Raw genomic sequence first — 16,796 nt, 5'->3', positions numbered from 1 at the left:
CCCACTGACTCCCAGGGGTTCTTTCACAACCCACATGATAGCGGTCCTGCTGACCCCTTGACCCCTGACCCCCAATAGAACCGAGTGGTCCTTACTGCTCTCGGACCTTCCCGATTCACGGGTGGCCAGAGGTACAAGGAGCCACTCGGCTCTATTGGGGGCCAGGGTCAAGGGGTGAGCAACACCTTGATCCTGTCTTGCTGATCACGTCTGACCCACTCCAGACCCTGCACCTGAATTTATGTCCCCGGCCTTCAAGTTCCGGAGGACCTGGGCTGAGTCGGAGCCTCCCTGGGGCCCCAGCACTTGACCGCCAGGGCTGGGATTGGGGCAGTGGGCAGGCTGCGGCCCAGGCCCGCGAGAATGCCGATGCAGAGAGGTCATGGGGCCAGGAGAGAACAAAGGGCAGGGCGGTGAGTTTAGGGCCAGGGAGCTAAGGGGAGACGGCCAGGGGCCGAGGACCCGGGTGGCAGTGCCAACGGGGGCCAGCGGCCAGATCGCCCTTGGCTGCCACTTTGGGGCCCCACCCAGAGTCCGACACGTCCACGTCCGAATCTGGCCCTGCGCGTCCTAACGAAGGTCAAACCGACGAGGCTCCTTTGATTTCACACCTTTTCAGCGCACAGACAGGCTACTTTCGCCTCGTCCCGGCAAAAGACCGGCACAGGGCGGCGGGGACCCCGAGCCCCGTGCAGCACCGCGGCCAGGCTCACGAGGCTTCCGCGGGGACAGAGCGCGCAAGAGGGACCCACAGTCCCCAAGGCCATCCCGGGGCGTCGCCAGGCAAACCAGGCTGAGCCAGGGCCTCCTCTTCGCCAGCCGGACGGACCCGGGAGTCCTTTGGGGACCAGGCCGCCCAGCGGGTGATGCGTGCGTCCCGAGGCCGCCGTGTCCCGGCCCACGAGGCCCTTCCCGGGTCACGACCCGGGCTACGTGCGCCGGGCGCCCGGCGGGTTGGGGGAGCCGCAGGCGCGGGGCACGGAGGCGGCCGGGTCGTACCACCGCGGGGCGGGGAGGGGAGCAGCTCCCGCCCCGCGCCCCGTAGCCCCGCGCCCCGAAGCCCCGCGCCCCGAAGGCCCGCGCCCGGAAGCCCCGCGAGCCCGGGCCGTACCACCGCGCGGCGGGAGGAGGACCACCTCGGGCCGTACCATCCGCCCGGCTGGGGGACGCGCCCCGGCCCCGCCGCGCCCTCGTGGCCGGCGCCCCGCAGGCCCCGCCCGGCAGGTGCCGCCCCTCCCCGGGCCGACGTGCAGAAAAGAACGCGCCGGCCTCGCCCGCGGAGGGCCGCGCGGCGGTGGGCGGGGCGTCGCGAACCCCCCTCACGCCCACTGGCTGCGTTGCGGCAGGGCGGGCCCGGCTCGGCCGACCATTGGCTGCGGGGGCGGGTCATTTGCATACGGGGCGGGGCGTGGGCGGTGGGGACCCGGCCGGGGCGGGGCGGGCCGGAGGCGCAAGGGTGCCCCGGGCCGCGGCCGAAGTTGGGCCGAGAGCCGGCGGCCGCCCCTCGCCGGGGTCGCAGGTGACGCGCGAGGAGTCCCAGGTTGGCGGGCCGGGCGCACCTCCGAGGCCGCCCTCCCGCGGGGTGGCGGGGGTCGGGCTGGGCAGGGGCGGCGGGGCTCGGACGCCAAGTTGGAGGGCGCGGGGGTGGGGGTCGAGTCCTCCGCCCGCGCACCCGGCAGTCCCTCCAGACGCAGGGCAGCCCCTGCCCACCGCACACTGCGCTGCTCCAGACCCACTGTGCGTGTGACAGCGGCTGATCTGTGCCTGGGCAGCGCGACCCTCCTGGCCCCGTGACCCGGGTCTGGCGGGCAGGCGAGCGGGCACACGGGGACGCGAGGGCAGCCGGATACTGTGGGGGGGTGCCCCCGTGGACAGGGGGTGCCTGTCTGCCCAGCAGGGAGGCGGGTGGGGGACAGCGGAGCCATTGGGGGCTGTGCTGCCCTCCGCTTGCTGGGGCCGAGGCTGGGCCAGATAACCTCGTGGAAGGAGCTTTCTTTTCCTTGTGCGTCCAGGGTGCCGGTCTGCGGAGTTCCTGTAGCCAAGTCGAAGGTGGCCCTGGGCAGGCACGGGTGCTAGGCTCCTATCTTCAGCCAACAGGGCCATCTTCTGGGGACTTCCTACGGGAAGAGTGACGGATTTGGCGCTTCTGTGTTTCAGCCGCTTCAGTGAGGCCACTGCGGGAGTCGCCGCGGTGGGCCTATGTTGGGGCCCGGGACGTGCCTCTCCAGCTGCCTGTCTGCTGGGCTTGCCTTCTCAAGACCACTATGAAAATCAGGGCCAGGGTGTGTCCCGAGCTTACAGGCCCTGTCCCCTCTCCTCGTGTCTGCAGGGGTTGGGGGCTGCATCCAGCTCGCTGGAGAGGGAGAGGCAGATTTAGTGGACGCCTGGCGTGGACTCGGACTGGCCTTTGGAAGCACCCTGTCCTGATGGGGCTGCCTGTCACCACTGCGGACTGAGATTTGGCAGAATCTGCAGGTGGGGGAGGCTGTGTGTGGCCTTGGGGTGGAACCCGCGGAGCTGACTTCCTGCCGGATAGGGACTTTCTGTGAGGCACCCTCAGAGAACCGGGGTCCTCCGCCGGCCCTACAGAGCACTTCTGTGCTGGGGTCAGGTAGAAAGTCTGGGCCAGTAGGGCCCCAGCACAGTCCCTCAATTTGGCCTGGCTCTGCCTCTGACCATATTACACCAGGTGGGATGCCCCCCTGCGTCGCCTGGGGGTTGGCTTGGCTTGGGCCTGCCCTGCGGTGGAACTGGATATTTTCGGGGAGCCCAGCCTTTCCACTCGCCAGCACAGCGCACAATATAGTTTTCAAAGTGCAGTTTAAAACTCAAAAGTAAACTTTTCAGCCACTCAAAGGTTTGCTTAGTGATTGGAAACGCTCTGGCCACTTTTCAGGACCATGGGACTCTGTTCACCTGAAACAGCTGTGAGAGGCCCGGCTCAGTGGCTCACGCCCGGCATCCCAACACTTCGGGAGGATGAGGCGGGTGGATCGCTTGAGATCAGGAGTTCAAGACCAGGCTGGGCAACATGACGAAACCCCATCTCTACTAAAATCACAAAAATTAGCCGCGTGCGGTGGTATGCGCCTGTAGTCCCAGCTACTTGGAAGGCTGAGGCTGGAGAATTGTTTGAACCTGGGAGGTGGAGGTTGCAGTGAGATGAGATTGTGCCATTGCCCTACAGCCTGGGTGACAAGAGAGACTCTGTCTCAAAAAAATGAAAAATGAAACAAAGTGAGGAGGAAGTCTCCACACCATCCCCACCCCTCCAGAACCCAGCGGGTGCCGGGATGCCTCTTGGTGGGGAAGAAGGCTGGTTAGCTAGCAGTAGCAGACCAGGCACGGGCACCCAGGCGGTGGCTTCAGAAGAACAGGTGTTCTTTGAAAACAGACACAGGAACAGCACAGCGTGTGCTCTGCCAGTCCCATGCCTGCTTCCCATTGAGGGGCGGGGGTGGGTGGGGCAGAGCTCATGACCCCAGGAGGACGTGGGGGTAGGCTCTGGATGGCACCTGGCACTGCCCCTTGCTGGCCTGTGTGCTTCTGGAAGATGACCCCATGATGGGTCAGAGGGCTGGTCACAGGTACAACCACCCTTTGGAGTGTGGGTGGGGGCTGTGGATGGAGGAGTCGGCCCTCAGGCCCCAGGCCAGCTGCCCGGGCACAACCCACTTGGTCTCTGCATTCCAGGCTCCACCCCATGTGACCCTGGGTTTAGCCCTGTCTGGGGTCACGGGTTAGGCAGGTCCAGGCCCCTGAGGACCTCCCAGGGATGGGCAGCTGTGAGCCAGGCAGCAGGCTGAGGCCAGAGTGCAGACAGGAGGGAAGTCAAGTGAGGGTCTGGCTTGCTGACACTGGTGCTGGGAGCTACCTCTGCTGCCTGGCCTCACCGCATTTGGTTCCCTGCCTCAGGCAGGAAATAGCCAAGCCAAGTTCCCTCTACGCAGCAGGGAGCTGGTGGCCCTGGCCTCTGGGGAGCCCTGCGGATGGCTTCCTTGCTCAAGTTCAGGACTTCCACGTTCCGTTCGTCTACTCCAGGGACAGGGGGCACCAGATGCAGGGCCACCCAAGAGAAAGCTGAGTCCATCCCAAACGCCTCCACCCTCAAAGCACAAAGACCCTATGATCTAGGGCAAGCTTGTCCAACTTTCGCCCGTGAGACGGCTCTGAATGCAGCCCAACACAAATCTGTAAATTTTCTTTTATTTTGTCGAGACGGGTGTTTCTCACTGTCACCCAGGCTGGAGTGCAGTGGCGTGATCTTGGCTCACTGCAGCCTCTGTCTCCTGGGTTCCAGCAATTCTCCTGGGTCAGCCTCCTGAGTAGCTGGGATTACAGGTGCCCACCACCACGCCCAGCTAATTTTTGTATTTTTTAGTAGAGACGGGGGTTTCACTATATTGGCCAGGCTGGTCTCGAACTCTCAACCTTGTGATTCACCTGCCTTACCTCCCAATGTGCTGGGATTACAGGCATAAGCCACTGTGCCTGGCCACAATTTTTTTATTTTTTTAATAGCTTATCAGCTATCGGTAGTGTATTCTATGTGTGACCCAAAACAATTATTCCAGTGTGGCCTAGGGAAGCCAAAGGACTGGACACCCCTGACTCCTCCAATACCACCCATGGCTGTACCCAGGTGTAGGGGTCCCCCACATTCTGCTCACCACAAAAAGCCTCTTCTCCAACCCCAACCATGGTCCTTGGAGCTGGGAGCATATGGTTCACCCTGAGGATCAGGAGAAGCAACAGGCAGCCCAAGGGCCCAGGCAGGGCCTGGGTTGGAATGTGGACACTGCCCCAATTTTTTTATTTTTTGGAGACAGTCTCACTGTCACTCAGGCTGGAGTGCAGTGGCTCAATCTTGGCTCACTGCAATCTCCATCTCCCAGGTTCAAGCGATTCTCCTGCCTCAGCTTCCCAAGGAGCTGGGACTACAGGCGCACATGACCACGCCTGGCTAAGTTCTTGTATTTTTAGTAGAGATGGGTTTTCATCGTGTTGGCCAGGCTGGTCTCCAAGTCCTGACCTCAGTGATCTGCCTGCCTTGGCCTCCCAAAGTGTTGGGATAATAGGCATGAGCCACCATGCTGGGCCCTGTATTTTTTGTAGAGACAGTTTCACCATGTTGCCCGGGCTGGTCTCAAACTCCTGACCTCAAGTGATCCATCCGTCTCAGCCTCCTAAAGTGCTGGGAGTACAGGTGTGAGCCAAGGCACCCGGCCCCGGCCCCAATTTCAAAGCTGCAGGCTCATTGCAGTTATTTCACATCCACCTAGAGAGGGGGGCAGCCCCTGCCCACTGGTACCCAGGCCCTCCCTGGGGTGGTGAAGCTGCCCAGGCCTGGCTGACCTAGGAATCTGGGACCCGCCCCCACAAGTTCTCAGTAAACCTGACAGGCGGGTCTAGCTCATCCCAGCGTCCTCAGTTCCTGCCGCTGGTGGGGCACAGGTCACACAAGGAGGAGTCAGGTGGGAGGGGGTTCAGACAAGCCCAGAACAGTCAGGCCAGGCTCAGCCAGCAGGCCTGCCAGGCTGGGGCCTTCAACAGGAGAGCCCCGGGGGGTAGGCAGGGCCGAGCAGATGGAATGTGGAGCCCAGGAAGCTCCAGCGCTTGGCCCCACTGAGTACTGGTCCCTGAGGGACCCCATTCAAAGATGCTCAGCTGTGGCCAGCTCCAGGTGTCTTGGGGTGCTGCTCAGCGGCACCCCGTGGAGGCTCACGCTCAAGATCTCACAGACCCGGCCCAGCGCAGCCTTAGCACACACTCAAGCCACTGCGGGCAGTTTATTGAGGTTTTAGTGTTGGGGTCGGGAGGTGGCACACACATGCTCTCACCGTGTACACACCGTGAAGGAGCCTCCCGCAGGCAGGCACATGCCCACAGCCTGAGCACTGTCAATGAATCTCCTGTCCCCAGCAGGCAGTTGTGGCCTCTGGGGCCTGGCAAGTTCGAGCTGGCTATGCCCCATGCTTCTCCAGGGCGTCTGGCAGACCTGGCAAGGACCCGGACAGTCCTCCCCTGCACCCCCTGCTCCTGATGCCGAGCCCAGAGCTTCCCACTGTGTGGTGCAGGAGCCCTCTGTGACCGCCGACCTCCTTCTGCGGTCCAGGCAGGCTGGTCTCACCGCCCTCACTGATCTGTCACAGAGCCTGGGGCTGGGCTGCCAGAGGACGCCGCTCTGGGGCAGAAGCTGCTGCTACCTCCAGTTCTGCTTCACGGCAGCCACTGTGGAAGGACACAGGCTGAGGAGGCTGCGGCCACAGGAGAGCGCCGGGTCCCAGGGGTAGGCGGGACACAGACATACCCTCGGGGCCTAGGGCAGGCACCAGCACGGGGCTCAGCGGGGGTCCCAGGAGGGACTCCTGTCTGGCTGGAGACAGAGGGCCCTGTGGGGAGGGAAGTCAGCTTGGAGTGGGGCTGGGCCAGGTCCTCACCTCCCAGCCTCCCCCAGAACCACGTCAACCTGTGTGTTAGGAGGGCCCCTGTCAGGCCGTGGGGGCGGCGGCAGTGCAGCCCCAGTCTGCTGGATGAACTGCTGCAGGTTACACTGACGGAGCTCCCGGTTCAGCTCCTCCAGCTCCTGAGCCTGGGCCTGGGGGCACACGGGACTCTCAGGAGGCACAGCCATGGGGCTCTGTGGCCCTTGTGCCCCAGAGGGAGTGCTCTCCCTAGCTGGACCCTGTGACCCCCAAACCTGCTCATGTCAGGGGAGGGGAAGGGACAGGAAGCAGGTCCTGGCGCTCACCTGCAGGGCTCGCTCTGCAGCCTCCAGGGCCCGGCTCACCAGGGCCAGGCTGCCCTGCACCTCCGCACTCTGCCGCTCCTGAACAGCCAGGTCCTGGCGCAGGCGCTCAGTGGCAGATGCCATGGGAGAAGGGGGCCCAGGGGCCTCTGCTGCCAGCTGCAGCTCGGCCTCCAGGGCTCGGGCCTGGGCGTCCAGGGCCTGCAGCCGGGCGGCGTGCTCAGCAGTGGCCGCGCTTAGCGCTTGCAGGCGTGCCTGTCCCTCCCGCTCCCGGGCTTGCTCCCGACGCAGCTCCTGCTCCCAGAAGGCCTCGTGGCCCAGCTCCTCAGCGTTCCTCTGCACCCTGAGCTCCAGGCTCCGCAGGTCTGTGCAGCAGCCTGGTGAGGGTGTCACAGGGGCTGCAGGCCCAGGAGGTGAGAGGCTGGGGGCTGGCCCGAGGGTCCGTGCTTTGCAGGGCTCACAGCCCAGCGCTGCCCGTGGCTTTGCAGGGAGGCTGGCACGAATTGGGCAGCGTTCTGGGGGTGAGCAGCTGTCTGAAGAGGGCCTCCCAGCCAGGCTGGGCCCTGTGCGCCTCAGGACAAACTGGACATCGCTGGCAAACTGTCCACAGGTGGCCTGGGCGCCCACTGGACACTCCTCTGGCAGCAGCTGCCGCTCCTTCTCTCTAAGCCGCTGCACAAGTACAAACCGGCCGGTCTGGCCTGGGGGGAAGGGGAGAAGGTCAGCCTTTGTGCCCCCCACTCTGTCTCCCTGGCTTGAGGAACTGGGAAGGACAAGCCGGTTCAGCAACCAGCCCCACCCTCCTTGGGTGAAACAGGGCTAGACCATCAGGCCTCACTTCAGCTCTACCTGCAGGGCCAGCCTCACCCCAGAGCACTCACCTATTGCTTGCGCCAGTGCAATGACCACTTCCTGGCAGGTGGTCTGCTCGGAGACCCCACAGACCACACGCTGGACGCCGTCCACCCACACCTTCAGCTCCATGGCTGCCAGCCCCAAGAGCATCCCTGTTTTGCGGGGAAGGCGCAGGCCACAGGGTCAGGACCTGCCTACTCCTACCTCAGCCTGGTCCTCCTCCTCCTGGCCTGCCCTAGAAACGGCCCGGGCTGCGGCCCCTCCGCATTGGCCCCGCCCTCCCGTGTCGGCCCCACCCGCCGGCCACACATTCCTGGGGTGGCCCTCCGGAGCATGCAGGCTCCCCACCTCACCAGCCTCCTCTTGCCACGCCCGCACTCCCGGAACAAGGCGAATCATTAACCAGACCCAGGATTTCCTGTCCGCCTCACCTGGCTCGGAGGGCACTGCGGCCGCCGCCATGGGAACGCCCCCCCCACCCGCTCAGGCCGCAGCGGCGCGCGGGGTCGCGACCCTGACCTCGACCCCGCGGACCCAGCGGACTCCGGGTCTGAGCAGCCCCCGCCAACCCAGGGAGCCCCGCCGTCCAATCGCCCCGAAGGTCCCGGCGTCCGCCGCGGGCACGGATGCCGGCGCCGTCTGCAACCCCAGCCTGGCGGGAGCCAGGGCGTCCCAGCTCCGCAGGGTGGGCGCAGGTGCCGCGACGCCCGCGCCCTCGGCCCCCCACCCCGGCCTCGCGGAAAGCGCTCCCCACTTGGAGTCGGTTCCCGGCCGGCTCGAGGCGAGCCCCGCGCTCGGAAGGCCCCGGGACCCGGCGCCGCTCACCTGGGCGCTCGCCAGCCTCGGGACCCGCTCCGGAGCCGCCGCAACCTGCCGCCCCCAGCGCCGCGGCGCGCCCCGGCCCCGCGCCCCCATTGGCCCGCGGCCCGCACGCCCCGCCCCCCAGCACCCCTATTGGCTTCTCCGAGCGGGTGTCCCGCTCTCCAGCTCTCACCCATTGGCTGCCTCCATCACGCCCCTCCCCGCCCCATTGGCTCGCCGCCGCGCCCCGCCCCCAGAAACTCCAGGTGTGGGCGGGCCAGAGGGCGGGGCCTGGCCGCGGTCCTCCGCCCCCATCCCCCACCCCGCGAAGGACGCGGAAACGCGGCGGCTGCGGCCCCGGGCGGCGCGTCGGGGCAGGTGTCTGGCCCCGCTCGGGGCGGACTTCCTTCCTCAGCCGCCTTCAAGTGTGGCGGGTTCCCGCCCGCGGACGGTCGCCGGCCTGGGATCCCGCACACCCCACGTGTGCCCAGGGGCAGCGGGGCCGGCACCGCCCCTCGCGTTCGGGGCCGTTCCCTGGGGGCCCCCGCGGTGGCGGTCACCTGGACGCGCAGGGCCGCGGGGAGCAGGGGCACGAGTCCCCGGCTGGGGGCAGCCCTGGTGCGGGAGGTGCCCGCTCGGGAGAGGCCGGGCCGCGGCTGAGGCTGTTCGTCCCGACACCTGCCTGCCCTGCTGTCCCGGCGGGGTCCGCAGCCTCGTGGTCCGCCATTCATTGCCCGCTCTGCCCAGCTCCGAACGAGTTGTGGGCGTGGAGGGGCCTCCTGCCGGCCTGTCTCCTGTGCTCCTCCAGGGAGGCCTTACCCGGCCGACAAGTTGCAGAGATGGAGCGTGAATGAGTGAGGGCGGGGTGGAGGTGAAGGCGGGAGTGCTTGGGTCTTGTGGGTCAGGTCTGGCCTCACTTTTGTCCTAGAGGAGGGGGAATGCTTGTCGTGATAATGGCAATGCCCACGGGGGTCCCTGGGGGTGACCCAGGGGGTGTGGAGATGGCTGGAAAAGGTGAGGCTTCCAGCTTGGGGATGAGTGCTGGTCACTGAGGTCGAAGGGGCTGTGGGCTGGGCCTGGCGGTGCAGGCAGGCGCCTGTAGTCCCAGTAACTCAGGAGGCAGAAGTGGGAGGATCGCTTGAGCCCAGGAATTCCAGATTACCATGAGCTGGATCACACCAAGGCGCTCCAACAGCCTGGGCAACAAAGCAAGAACCTGTCTATAAAAAACTAATTACTAATTTAAAAAGAGGCTGTGGGCAGGGGCGTACTACTGCAAATTAGCCCTTACCAGTCCCCAGCTTGTCACTGTTACCTGTCTGCTTCCTGTCCCCCACACACCCGTGGCTATGCTGGCCTGGCTCACAGACAGCAATGCTTCTATATGTGTCACGCTGCTGCCACCAGGCTAGGTGGGGGATGCTGGGGCCTCTCTCAGGTGGAGGGTGTTGGCCACTAAGTGATTTCCCCCACCCCAAGCTGAGCAGTGGCTCAGCCTCTCACACCTCCTCCAGGCTGGGCTGGCTCAGAACTCACCCAGCGGCCTGGTCTGGGGTCTCCCTGGAGGCTCCAGGTAACAAACAGCCCCTCCCCTTCTGGGTGCTGGTATCCAGGGCAACGGTACAGAGCCCTTCCCTCCCAGGCCGGCTTGGAGCTCTGGCCTCAGGTGAATGCTGGGGGTGGGGCCCTGAGCTGGGGAGACAAGAGAGAGAAAGAGAAAGACACCACATCACAGGCAAAGGTCAGAAACACACAGGTGTGGACACCCATTTGGGGAGCTCCTCAGATAGCCACGCTCCCTGAGCGCTGGTGCCGCTGGGCGGCTCCAACCTGTGTGACCACACAAGCACACTTGGCCTCCCCACCCCTCCTAGCTCCCGAAGAACATCACAAATGGCCCCCAAGTCTGGCCCCGGGGCTGAAGAAGCCAAGGAGGAGGCTCTCTTGTCCCCCGCAGACCGAGAGCTGGTCAGTGGTCACCTGGGACCTCCAGCAGGCACACCTGCAGCCTCTGCGACTCCCACAAGCCTGCCGGACACCACGCCCCACTCCTCACGGGTGGCCTGCTCTGCCCACCCGCAGTAAGGACGGGAGGGAGGAGTGGTGAGGCTCCTGGGCCAGATGGCGGGGGCCCAGCCTGAGCAAGCAGCAGGGGCACTGTCGCTGCAGGTTGGCTCCTGAGTCCCTGGATCCTCGCACGCTGCGGCTGCTGTGGGGGCAGCGAGAACTAGAGATCCAGGCCTTGCGGTGGGAGGTCCAGAATGGCCGAGACACCCGGCTCTGCCACATCCTGCAGGAGGTGGCGGGGCTTCCGCCCAAGAGGTCTGAAGCAGAGCATCCAGCCCAACCCAACCCTGCCCTGTCCTGGCCCGGACTCCTGGTTCCTGACCCCAACCCCAACAGCCGAGTCAGATCCTTTCCCTCGTCCTTGCCCACGCTGACCCTCCACCCTGACCCTAAGCTAACACGTCACAGCCTCACCCCAGCCCTGAGCATGTGGATGGGTGCCAGGCCCCTGCCCAGACCAGTGGGAGGCTGGCCGGCCCCAGCGCCGCTGTACTGTGTGCCCTTGGGGCCAAGATGGCGGTGGTGCCCTCCTTCACCACTGACCTGGTGTTAAGAACCCCTGCCTGAGCAGGCTGGGGGCTGCTGAGGTCACCCCTCCTCCAGGAGCCCCCACAGTCAGGAGAGGCTACTGCAGAGCCGGGTCCAGAAGCTGACCCTGCAGCTAAAGGAACAGAAAGAGCGAGCCCAGTGGGTGAGGCAGGGGGCACAGGGGGTTGACGGGGGGCACAGGGAGTGGGCGGGGACACGGAGTGGGCGGGGCCCGGAGTGGGCGGGGCACAGGGAGTGGGAGGGCGCGCAGGGAGTGGGCGGGGTCCTGGTGTGGGGAGCCCGGCGTGGGCTGGCCTCTCACCCACAGGTCCTCCTTGATCAGGAGAAGGAGTACCTGGAGGAGCAGCTGCTGGAGACCACCCGCAGGCTCCAGGAGGTGGAGGCCGAGCTGCAGAACTTCCAGAAGTCCTGCCTCCTGCAGCTAGCCCGCTCCTCGTGGGTGGGCCGCATGCTGCGATCCCAGACTGGCAGTGTGGAGGTGAGCCCACCCCTCAAGCCCTGCTGCCCCAGCCGCCCTCCCTAGCCCTCACCCTCCCATCGGGTACCTCTGCTGGGGTGCCCTGGTCTGCCTGGAAGCCTGCCCGGCTCAGGCTGCCTCTGGAACTCCAGGCTCCAGCGGGGAGGAATCAGGAGACCTCAAAACACAGGTGAGGTCAAAGAGGAGAGGTGCTGTGGGGGAGGGTGCCACTCGCCCCAGTCCCTGCCCACTGGCCTCTGGTCCCCTCTGGCAGGTGGTGACAGCAGGGACTCTGATGGACCCAAGTGACCTCTCTGAGAACAGTCAGGCTCCCACTGGGGAGGTAAGCTAGGCCTCCCACGTGTGTGCTCTGGGATCTGGAGCCCGGCGGGAGGGGACACGTGCTTCTTGTTTCCTGGCCAGGGCTTTCGGCTGGAGGACGTGGACTGGAACAGTATTGCCCACCGGTACCCCAACCTCTTCACCAACATGGAGCTTGACTCACAGCAAAAGTAACGGCACAGGCAGGGACTCCCCAGGGGCCAGAAGGGAGGGCTCACCTTGGCAGGTGAAGACCCAGGCCACTCAAGGACATTACCCCTTGGTGCCCCTGGATAAGTCCCTTAACCCTCCAATGCTCAGTCCTGTGATCTGTAGAACGGGTTGGGGTTGAAGGGGCCATCACTGTCCTGCCATGTGCTGGGCCTGGCTCCTGGGTACCGGGAGCCAGCAGGGGCTCCCTGCTGCGCTGCCTATTCCGGTTAGATGGGGGCAGGGCTGGCATCTGGAGCTGGAATGGACATCAAGCAGAGTGTGGTCCACAGGCAGCCCTGGCCCTGGCCACAGCTAGACACAGACAGCCCGGGGTCCCCTGGAAAGCACTCCGAGGGGCATCACAAGACCGTGAACTGGGGCTCCCTGCCCTGTCTGGGCACCAGCAGCTCAGGGGGCGCTGACTCCGACTCCAGCAGCTACCAGCGGGGACTGCCTTACCACCTGCTGAAGGCATCAGGGCACTCGCCCCAGGGCTGGGGTGCTTCCTCCGAGCAGGCACTGGTGCAGGCCAGGAGCTCCAGAAAAGGATCAGAAGGTGCAGTGGGGCGGGGCTCCCTGTTACCCTAATCCACCCTCCATCCCTCAGGCCCGTGATCTCACCCAGAGCCCTGAAGGAGGTCCTCCAGGCCCCGAGGTACAGCCGCTCTTCCTGCCCCTCTGACCCTGGCCCTGCTACCCGCTCCCCCAGGCCCTGCAGGCCTGGTCTGGCCTCACGGGGTACATCTCGTTGGCTACGCCATTCGAGGGTCCCCCTCCCCAGAAGTGCTCCTCTCTAGATCTCCAGAAAACCCGATCAGCCAGGCACCGCAAGCCGGTCCCGGCGCCAGAGCTCTGCACAGACCCTGACTGCCCGGGCCCCGAACACCCGCAGAGGTAAGGGGCGGCCCAGGCCTCTGGCGCTCGGCTGGAGCTGGTTTCCGGGCCCGGCGCACAGCCGTGGGGTGGACAGGCCGCATCTCCTCACAGCGCCCCCCTCTTGCCCCAGCCCGACGAGCAGCTGCCTGAAGATCGTGGCCGTGAGCGTCCGCGAGAAGCTCGTCCGCATCCTCAATCAGTCGCAGCAGGAGACGGCCGACCTGGGAGGCGCGGTGCTGAAGCAGCTGGTGCGCGGCCGCCCGGAGCGCCTGTACCGCTTCCCGCCGGCCACGCTGCTGGCCCCGCGCCACCACATCACGGTGCGCCCCGGCCCGCGAGCCCAGCCCGGACGGCCCGCCCGGCCGCCCCTCACCCGTCGCTCCGCGCCCTTCCAGGTCTGGGGCGAGGGGCCCCGCAACGCCAAGAAGCCGCCGTGCGCGTCCTCGGGCCGGGAGCCCAAACCCTCCCACTCCAGCCGCCACTGCGTGACGCTGCTCCTGGGCCCCAAGGGCGAGGTCGGTGCGGGCCCTCGGGGGGCGGCCGGGCATCGGGTGCGGGGGTGACCGACGCGCCCCGCAGGTCCTCAGCGAGCACCGGATCCCACACTGCGCGACTCCGGCCCCAAGGGTCTTCGTCGACTACACCGACTTGTCCATCGACCGCTTCCCGCTCCCGGAGGTGGAGCCCGGCACCGACCCCTGCGAGCCGCCTGGAACCCCGCGCAGAGGCCGCGTGCGAGAGCCCCGGGTCGGTCGCCGGAGGCCACGGTGGGAACCGCGGGTCCCCGGGACCCCGCCTCCTCTCCAAGCCCCCCCCCCCAGCAACACGGTCCCTCGGATCCCCTCGCCTGGGCGGCCCCAACGTCCCCAGGTCCCGTCCTGCCGCCCTGAGTCACCAGGGCGTCCCTCAGCCCCTGCACCATGCCAGGCGCGGAACCCTCTAGGGCCGCTTTCCACGGGCCGGCCGCCGCCCTCATGACCCTCGCCCCCCAGGACGCGGGCCCTACAGCCGCCGCCGAGCTCGGGGAAGCGCTTCCACCCGCGGGAGGGGCCCGCGCAGCACCTGCCCCCTATCCCCGGGGAGCGCGCGCCGGAGGGAGAGCGCAGCCCGCCTGACCCCACCCCACCGCCGCCTCCCGCAGACGCCGGGCTGGGCCTGGAGGAGCACCGAGTTCGGGTGAGGGCGCGCGTGTGGATGCGCCCGGTCCCCCTCCTCCACTCCCCTCCCCTCCCCTGCCCCTCCAAGTTCCCTCCCCGTCCCCCCTTCTCTTTCCATCCCCGCCCCGCCCCTCCCCTCCCTTCCTCGCCCCGCCCCTCCCCTCCCTTCCTCGCCCCGCCCCTCCCCTCCCTTCCTCGCCCCGCCCCGCGCGCCTCTCAGCCCCCGCGCCCCCCAGGTGTGCCGGAAGAGCGTGGACCGCGGCTGCCCCATGGTCGCCCTGTCGGTGCCGAGCACGGCCGAGAGCAGATACGGCTTCCGCTTCCTCAGCGGCCTGCCGTTCACCGCGGACGCCTGCCGCCGCGCCTAGGGGCCGGGACCGCGGGGAGGGCGGGCGGGACGGGCGCGGGGACTAGGCAGGGGGGTCCGCTGCGTAATTTAATGAACCAACGTTGCCTACAAAGTAAATCGCATTTCTGTACACCTGGGAGTCAAAAATGATTCGCTTGGCTTCCGGGGCATCCTGCCCCAGGAGGAGGGAACTGCCGCCCTGTCGCGGCGCGGGAGCCCTGCAGATCCCCCGGGGACAGGAGGCCGAGGGCGAGCAGCTGGGACCCTGGGACTCTGGGCCACGGAGGCCTAGGAGGTGGCTCTTACTCTGGGAGTGGGGGGTGTCGGGGGCTGAGGGTTGGACTCGCAGCCCCAGTTCCAGCCCCTGCCCCTCGGCCACACCCAACTCTAGCCGGAGAGCCCTCTGACAGGCCTGCCCCTGTGACCACCCCCCAACCTGTGCCCACGGGAAAGCCTGGCCGGAAGGAAGGCTGGATCGGGACCCTCCCTTCCCACGCCAAACCCTGTCGGGGGCCTAAAGTGGGTTCAAGCCCGAGCCCCCCCTCTCCTCCACCAAGAGGGTCCTCCCCAGGGCCAGGCATTCCCTCCACCCACCAACGCACCCGCCCAGACGTTCTGTGCTCCATGAGGCCAAGCCCACCCAGCGCCCCTGTGACCACATATGTGGGCAGGTCGTGGCCCCAGCACAGTGTAACTTGGCAGTGGGGCTACACTAAGTGGGGGAAGGGGGTGGGGTGGGGGAGTTCGGCTGCCCTGGGGATTCTGGCTGATGCGTCTGGTGCCGGCTTTGGGCCAGGACATCCCTGGGCTCCAGGGCTCAGGTCTGAGGCCATTGCCGCCGCCCCATCACCCACGCCAGGCCCCCAGCTGCCCAGGGCTCGGAGCCGACGCCCCCTGGACTGCAGGTCTGTGGGCCACCGGGGGGAGCTGCTGCCAGAAGCTGGTGGCATCGGGTGCTTGGGAGGAGAAGGGACCAGTTGACATCGGAAGGTCCTGGGGGGCTCTAGAAGGCAAACAGAGTGACAGCTGTCAGAAAGGCCGTGAGGCAAGGGGAGGCCACAGCCCACCCATGGCCCTGCAGCCCCAAGGCCATGGTCCAGGCTAGGGGTCCACAGGCAGCATCCCTGCCCCTCAGGCTGCTCCGCTGCACCCCAAGTTGTGTGTTCCCAGCCCTGTGACCCCTGGCTGCTTGGGCAGGCCCACCTCTGGGGCAGGTAAGGCGATCCCAACACCTGGTTCTTTCCCTGAGAGGCTGGTCACCGGCCCACTGCCCCAGGCTGGTCCCTCCGTACCCGCCTACACCGGCACCTGCAGTCCTGGTATGCCTTTGTCCTGACCCCAACTCAAGGCCGCTGCAGCTCGCCCTCCTCTTGGCTGCCCTGCCTGCCCTCCCTCCACCCCTGCAGCTCCTGGCCACAGGTGACCAGCTGCTGACCCCTCTCTCTGCCCCTCCACAGTAACCCACCAGCAGGGCAGAGGCTTGGCCTGCCCTGTTCCCTGCCCATCCCAGCTCCCTTGACCAGGCTCCCCCACAGGAGGGTCAGTCTGCCCACCGTGGGGTCGCCCCTGCTTATAGTGCCCCCCGCCCAGCCTGCCTGCCCACTGAGGGAGGGTCCTCTCTGCCTTGAAGCTGTGGTCACGCTGAAGCCAGTGTCCTTCGGAGAGGGCACTGCATGGCTTAATTCTGTGCCCTGAATACACCTGCCGTCTTCGGGGTAAAGCAGCAGCACCCTCCCTGCCTTGGTCTCCTGGGGAGGCTGCTGGCCGCCGACCCCTGGCCTGGTGCCTGTGCCCCTGAAAGCAGCCTGGTGGGCATGTTCTGCCTGCTGGCGCCCTGGGGTGGCTGCTTCTTTCTGTCCAGACCACTCTGAACTCTTGACACCACCCTTTTGTGGAATGAGGTCTCTCTTGAGTCCAGCCTGGGTGGCCACAAGGTCACAGGGCTTGGACCATGGCTTGGGAGAGGGTGGACTTGGGTTGGCCCTCCCTAGCCCCAGAAGGGGACCTCCCTGTCACAGTCTCTCTCTGAGCCCGGCTGAGGAAGGGGGCCAGGCTGAATGTCCTATCTGCGGGTGTCACCTACAGAGGTGGGGTGCTGGGTTCCTCCCAGGCATGGCAGACAGGCTCAGTACCTGAGGCCAGGCTCGGGGGCCTGGGGGGAGTCTTGGACTCTGCCTGGTGCACTTGCTCTTCAGGGGCCCTCCGTCGGCTCCCGGGGGCTACAGCCCCTTCCTGTTGGGACTCCAGGTGCCTATAGGGGAGGGGGTTGGGTGGGGAGAGGAGGAGGAGCTTCGGCCCTGGCCCTCCTTGGAGTTGACAGAAGTGCACGTGAGGCTTAGGGATGGACCAATGATGACTCAGCCAAGGTAGCCCCAGCCCTGACCCCCCCAGACAGACAACCCC

At 66.5% G+C, this 16,796-nt stretch overlaps 3 protein-coding genes and 1 long non-coding RNA gene across 13 annotated transcripts in view; 2 read left to right on the top strand and 2 right to left on the bottom strand.

The window, feature by feature from the left end:
* Positions 1–1,446: 1,446 nt before the first annotated feature.
* LOC116544869 lies at positions 1,447–2,856 on the top strand. Its single transcript, XR_004266075.1, has 2 exons — positions 1,447–1,540; positions 2,013–2,856. It is a non-coding gene; the product is annotated as an uncharacterized LOC116544869 (long non-coding RNA).
* Positions 2,857–5,759: 2,903 nt separating this feature from the next.
* On the bottom strand, positions 5,760–10,028 carry RASSF7 (Ras association domain family member 7). 5 transcript variants are annotated; one of them, XM_032271505.1, is made up of 6 exons: positions 9,941–10,028; positions 9,224–9,328; positions 7,630–7,755; positions 6,752–7,449; positions 6,470–6,598; positions 5,760–6,392 (listed from the first exon to the last, which is right to left on the bottom strand). In XM_032271505.1, exons 3-6 carry the CDS (start codon positions 7,751–7,753, stop codon positions 6,147–6,149), a joined length of 1,197 nt encoding a protein of 398 aa, XP_032127396.1. In that variant the 5' UTR covers positions 7,754–7,755; positions 9,224–9,328; positions 9,941–10,028; the 3' UTR covers positions 5,760–6,146. The 5 variants fall into 5 exon arrangements, with proteins under 5 accessions (XP_032127396.1, XP_032127398.1, XP_032127395.1 ...); XM_032271507.1 differs by lacking the exons at positions 9,224–9,328; positions 9,941–10,028 and adding an exon at positions 8,035–8,381 and having other exon boundaries at positions 5,760–6,231; positions 6,311–6,392; XM_032271504.1 differs by lacking the exons at positions 9,224–9,328; positions 9,941–10,028 and adding an exon at positions 8,429–8,506.
* Positions 10,029–10,089: 61 nt separating this feature from the next.
* LMNTD2 (lamin tail domain containing 2) lies at positions 10,090–14,529 on the top strand. 3 transcript variants are annotated; one of them, XM_032271498.1, is made up of 12 exons: positions 10,090–10,485; positions 10,574–10,726; positions 11,075–11,162; positions 11,343–11,498; positions 11,752–11,820; positions 11,901–11,989; positions 12,302–12,567; positions 12,809–12,905; positions 13,018–13,207; positions 13,283–13,402; positions 13,467–14,063; positions 14,281–14,529. In XM_032271498.1, the coding sequence occupies exons 1-11, from the start codon at positions 10,298–10,300 to the stop codon at positions 13,863–13,865; spliced, it is 1,815 nt and encodes a 604-aa protein (XP_032127389.1). In that variant the 5' UTR covers positions 10,090–10,297; the 3' UTR covers positions 13,866–14,063; positions 14,281–14,529. The 3 variants fall into 3 exon arrangements, with proteins under 3 accessions (XP_032127389.1, XP_032127387.1, XP_032127388.1); XM_032271496.1 differs by having other exon boundaries at positions 13,018–13,402; XM_032271497.1 differs by lacking the exon at positions 11,752–11,820 and having other exon boundaries at positions 13,018–13,402.
* Positions 14,530–14,764: 235 nt separating this feature from the next.
* LRRC56 (leucine rich repeat containing 56) overlaps positions 14,765–16,796 on the bottom strand; it is a 21,354-nt gene continuing 19,322 nt past the window's right edge. For 3 of the 4 annotated variants that reach the window (XM_032271501.1, XM_032271499.1, XM_032271500.1), the window contains 2 exons: positions 16,526–16,644; positions 14,765–15,396 (listed from right to left, as the gene is read on the bottom strand). In XM_032271501.1, the coding sequence (XP_032127392.1) occupies positions 15,101–15,396; positions 16,526–16,644 (415 nt within the window). In that variant the 3' untranslated portion in view covers positions 14,765–15,100. The remainder of the gene's footprint in view (positions 15,397–16,525; positions 16,645–16,796) is intronic. The other variant, XM_032271502.1, reaches the window with a different exon arrangement.

The sequence above is a fragment of the Sapajus apella genome, unplaced genomic scaffold, assembly GCF_009761245.1.
Source record: "Sapajus apella isolate SASKATOON/1434 unplaced genomic scaffold, GSC_monkey_1.0 scaffold234, whole genome shotgun sequence".
NCBI lineage: Eukaryota > Metazoa > Chordata > Mammalia > Primates > Cebidae > Sapajus > Sapajus apella.
This window is presented reverse-complemented; position numbering and strand designations above follow the sequence as displayed.

What these genes read in the sequence shown, in the direction of transcription:
- LMNTD2 (XM_032271496.1), top strand. Translation starts at nt 10,298, where the DNA reads ATGGCCCCCAAGTCTGGCCCCGGGGCTGAAGAAGCCAAGGAGGAGGCT. An exon ending in AGAAAGAGCGAGCCCAGTGG is followed by an intron (nt 11,163 to 11,342) that starts GTGAGGCAGGGG and finishes CTCCTTGATCAG; the next exon opens with GAGAAGGAGTACCTGGAGGA. An exon ending in TCCTGGGCCCCAAGGGCGAG is followed by an intron (nt 13,403 to 13,466) that starts GTCGGTGCGGGC and finishes CGCGCCCCGCAG; the next exon opens with GTCCTCAGCGAGCACCGGAT.
- RASSF7 (XM_032271503.1), bottom strand. Translation starts at nt 8,065, where the DNA reads ATGGCGGCGGCCGCAGTGCCCTCCGAGCCAG. An exon ending in TGCACTGGCGCAAGCAATAG is followed by an intron (nt 7,450 to 7,629) that starts GTGAGTGCTCTG and finishes CCTTCCCCCCAG; the next exon opens with GCCAGACCGGCCGGTTTGTA. An exon ending in GGGGCCCTCCTAACACACAG is followed by an intron (nt 6,393 to 6,469) that starts GTTGACGTGGTT and finishes CCCTCCCCACAG; the next exon opens with GGCCCTCTGTCTCCAGCCAG.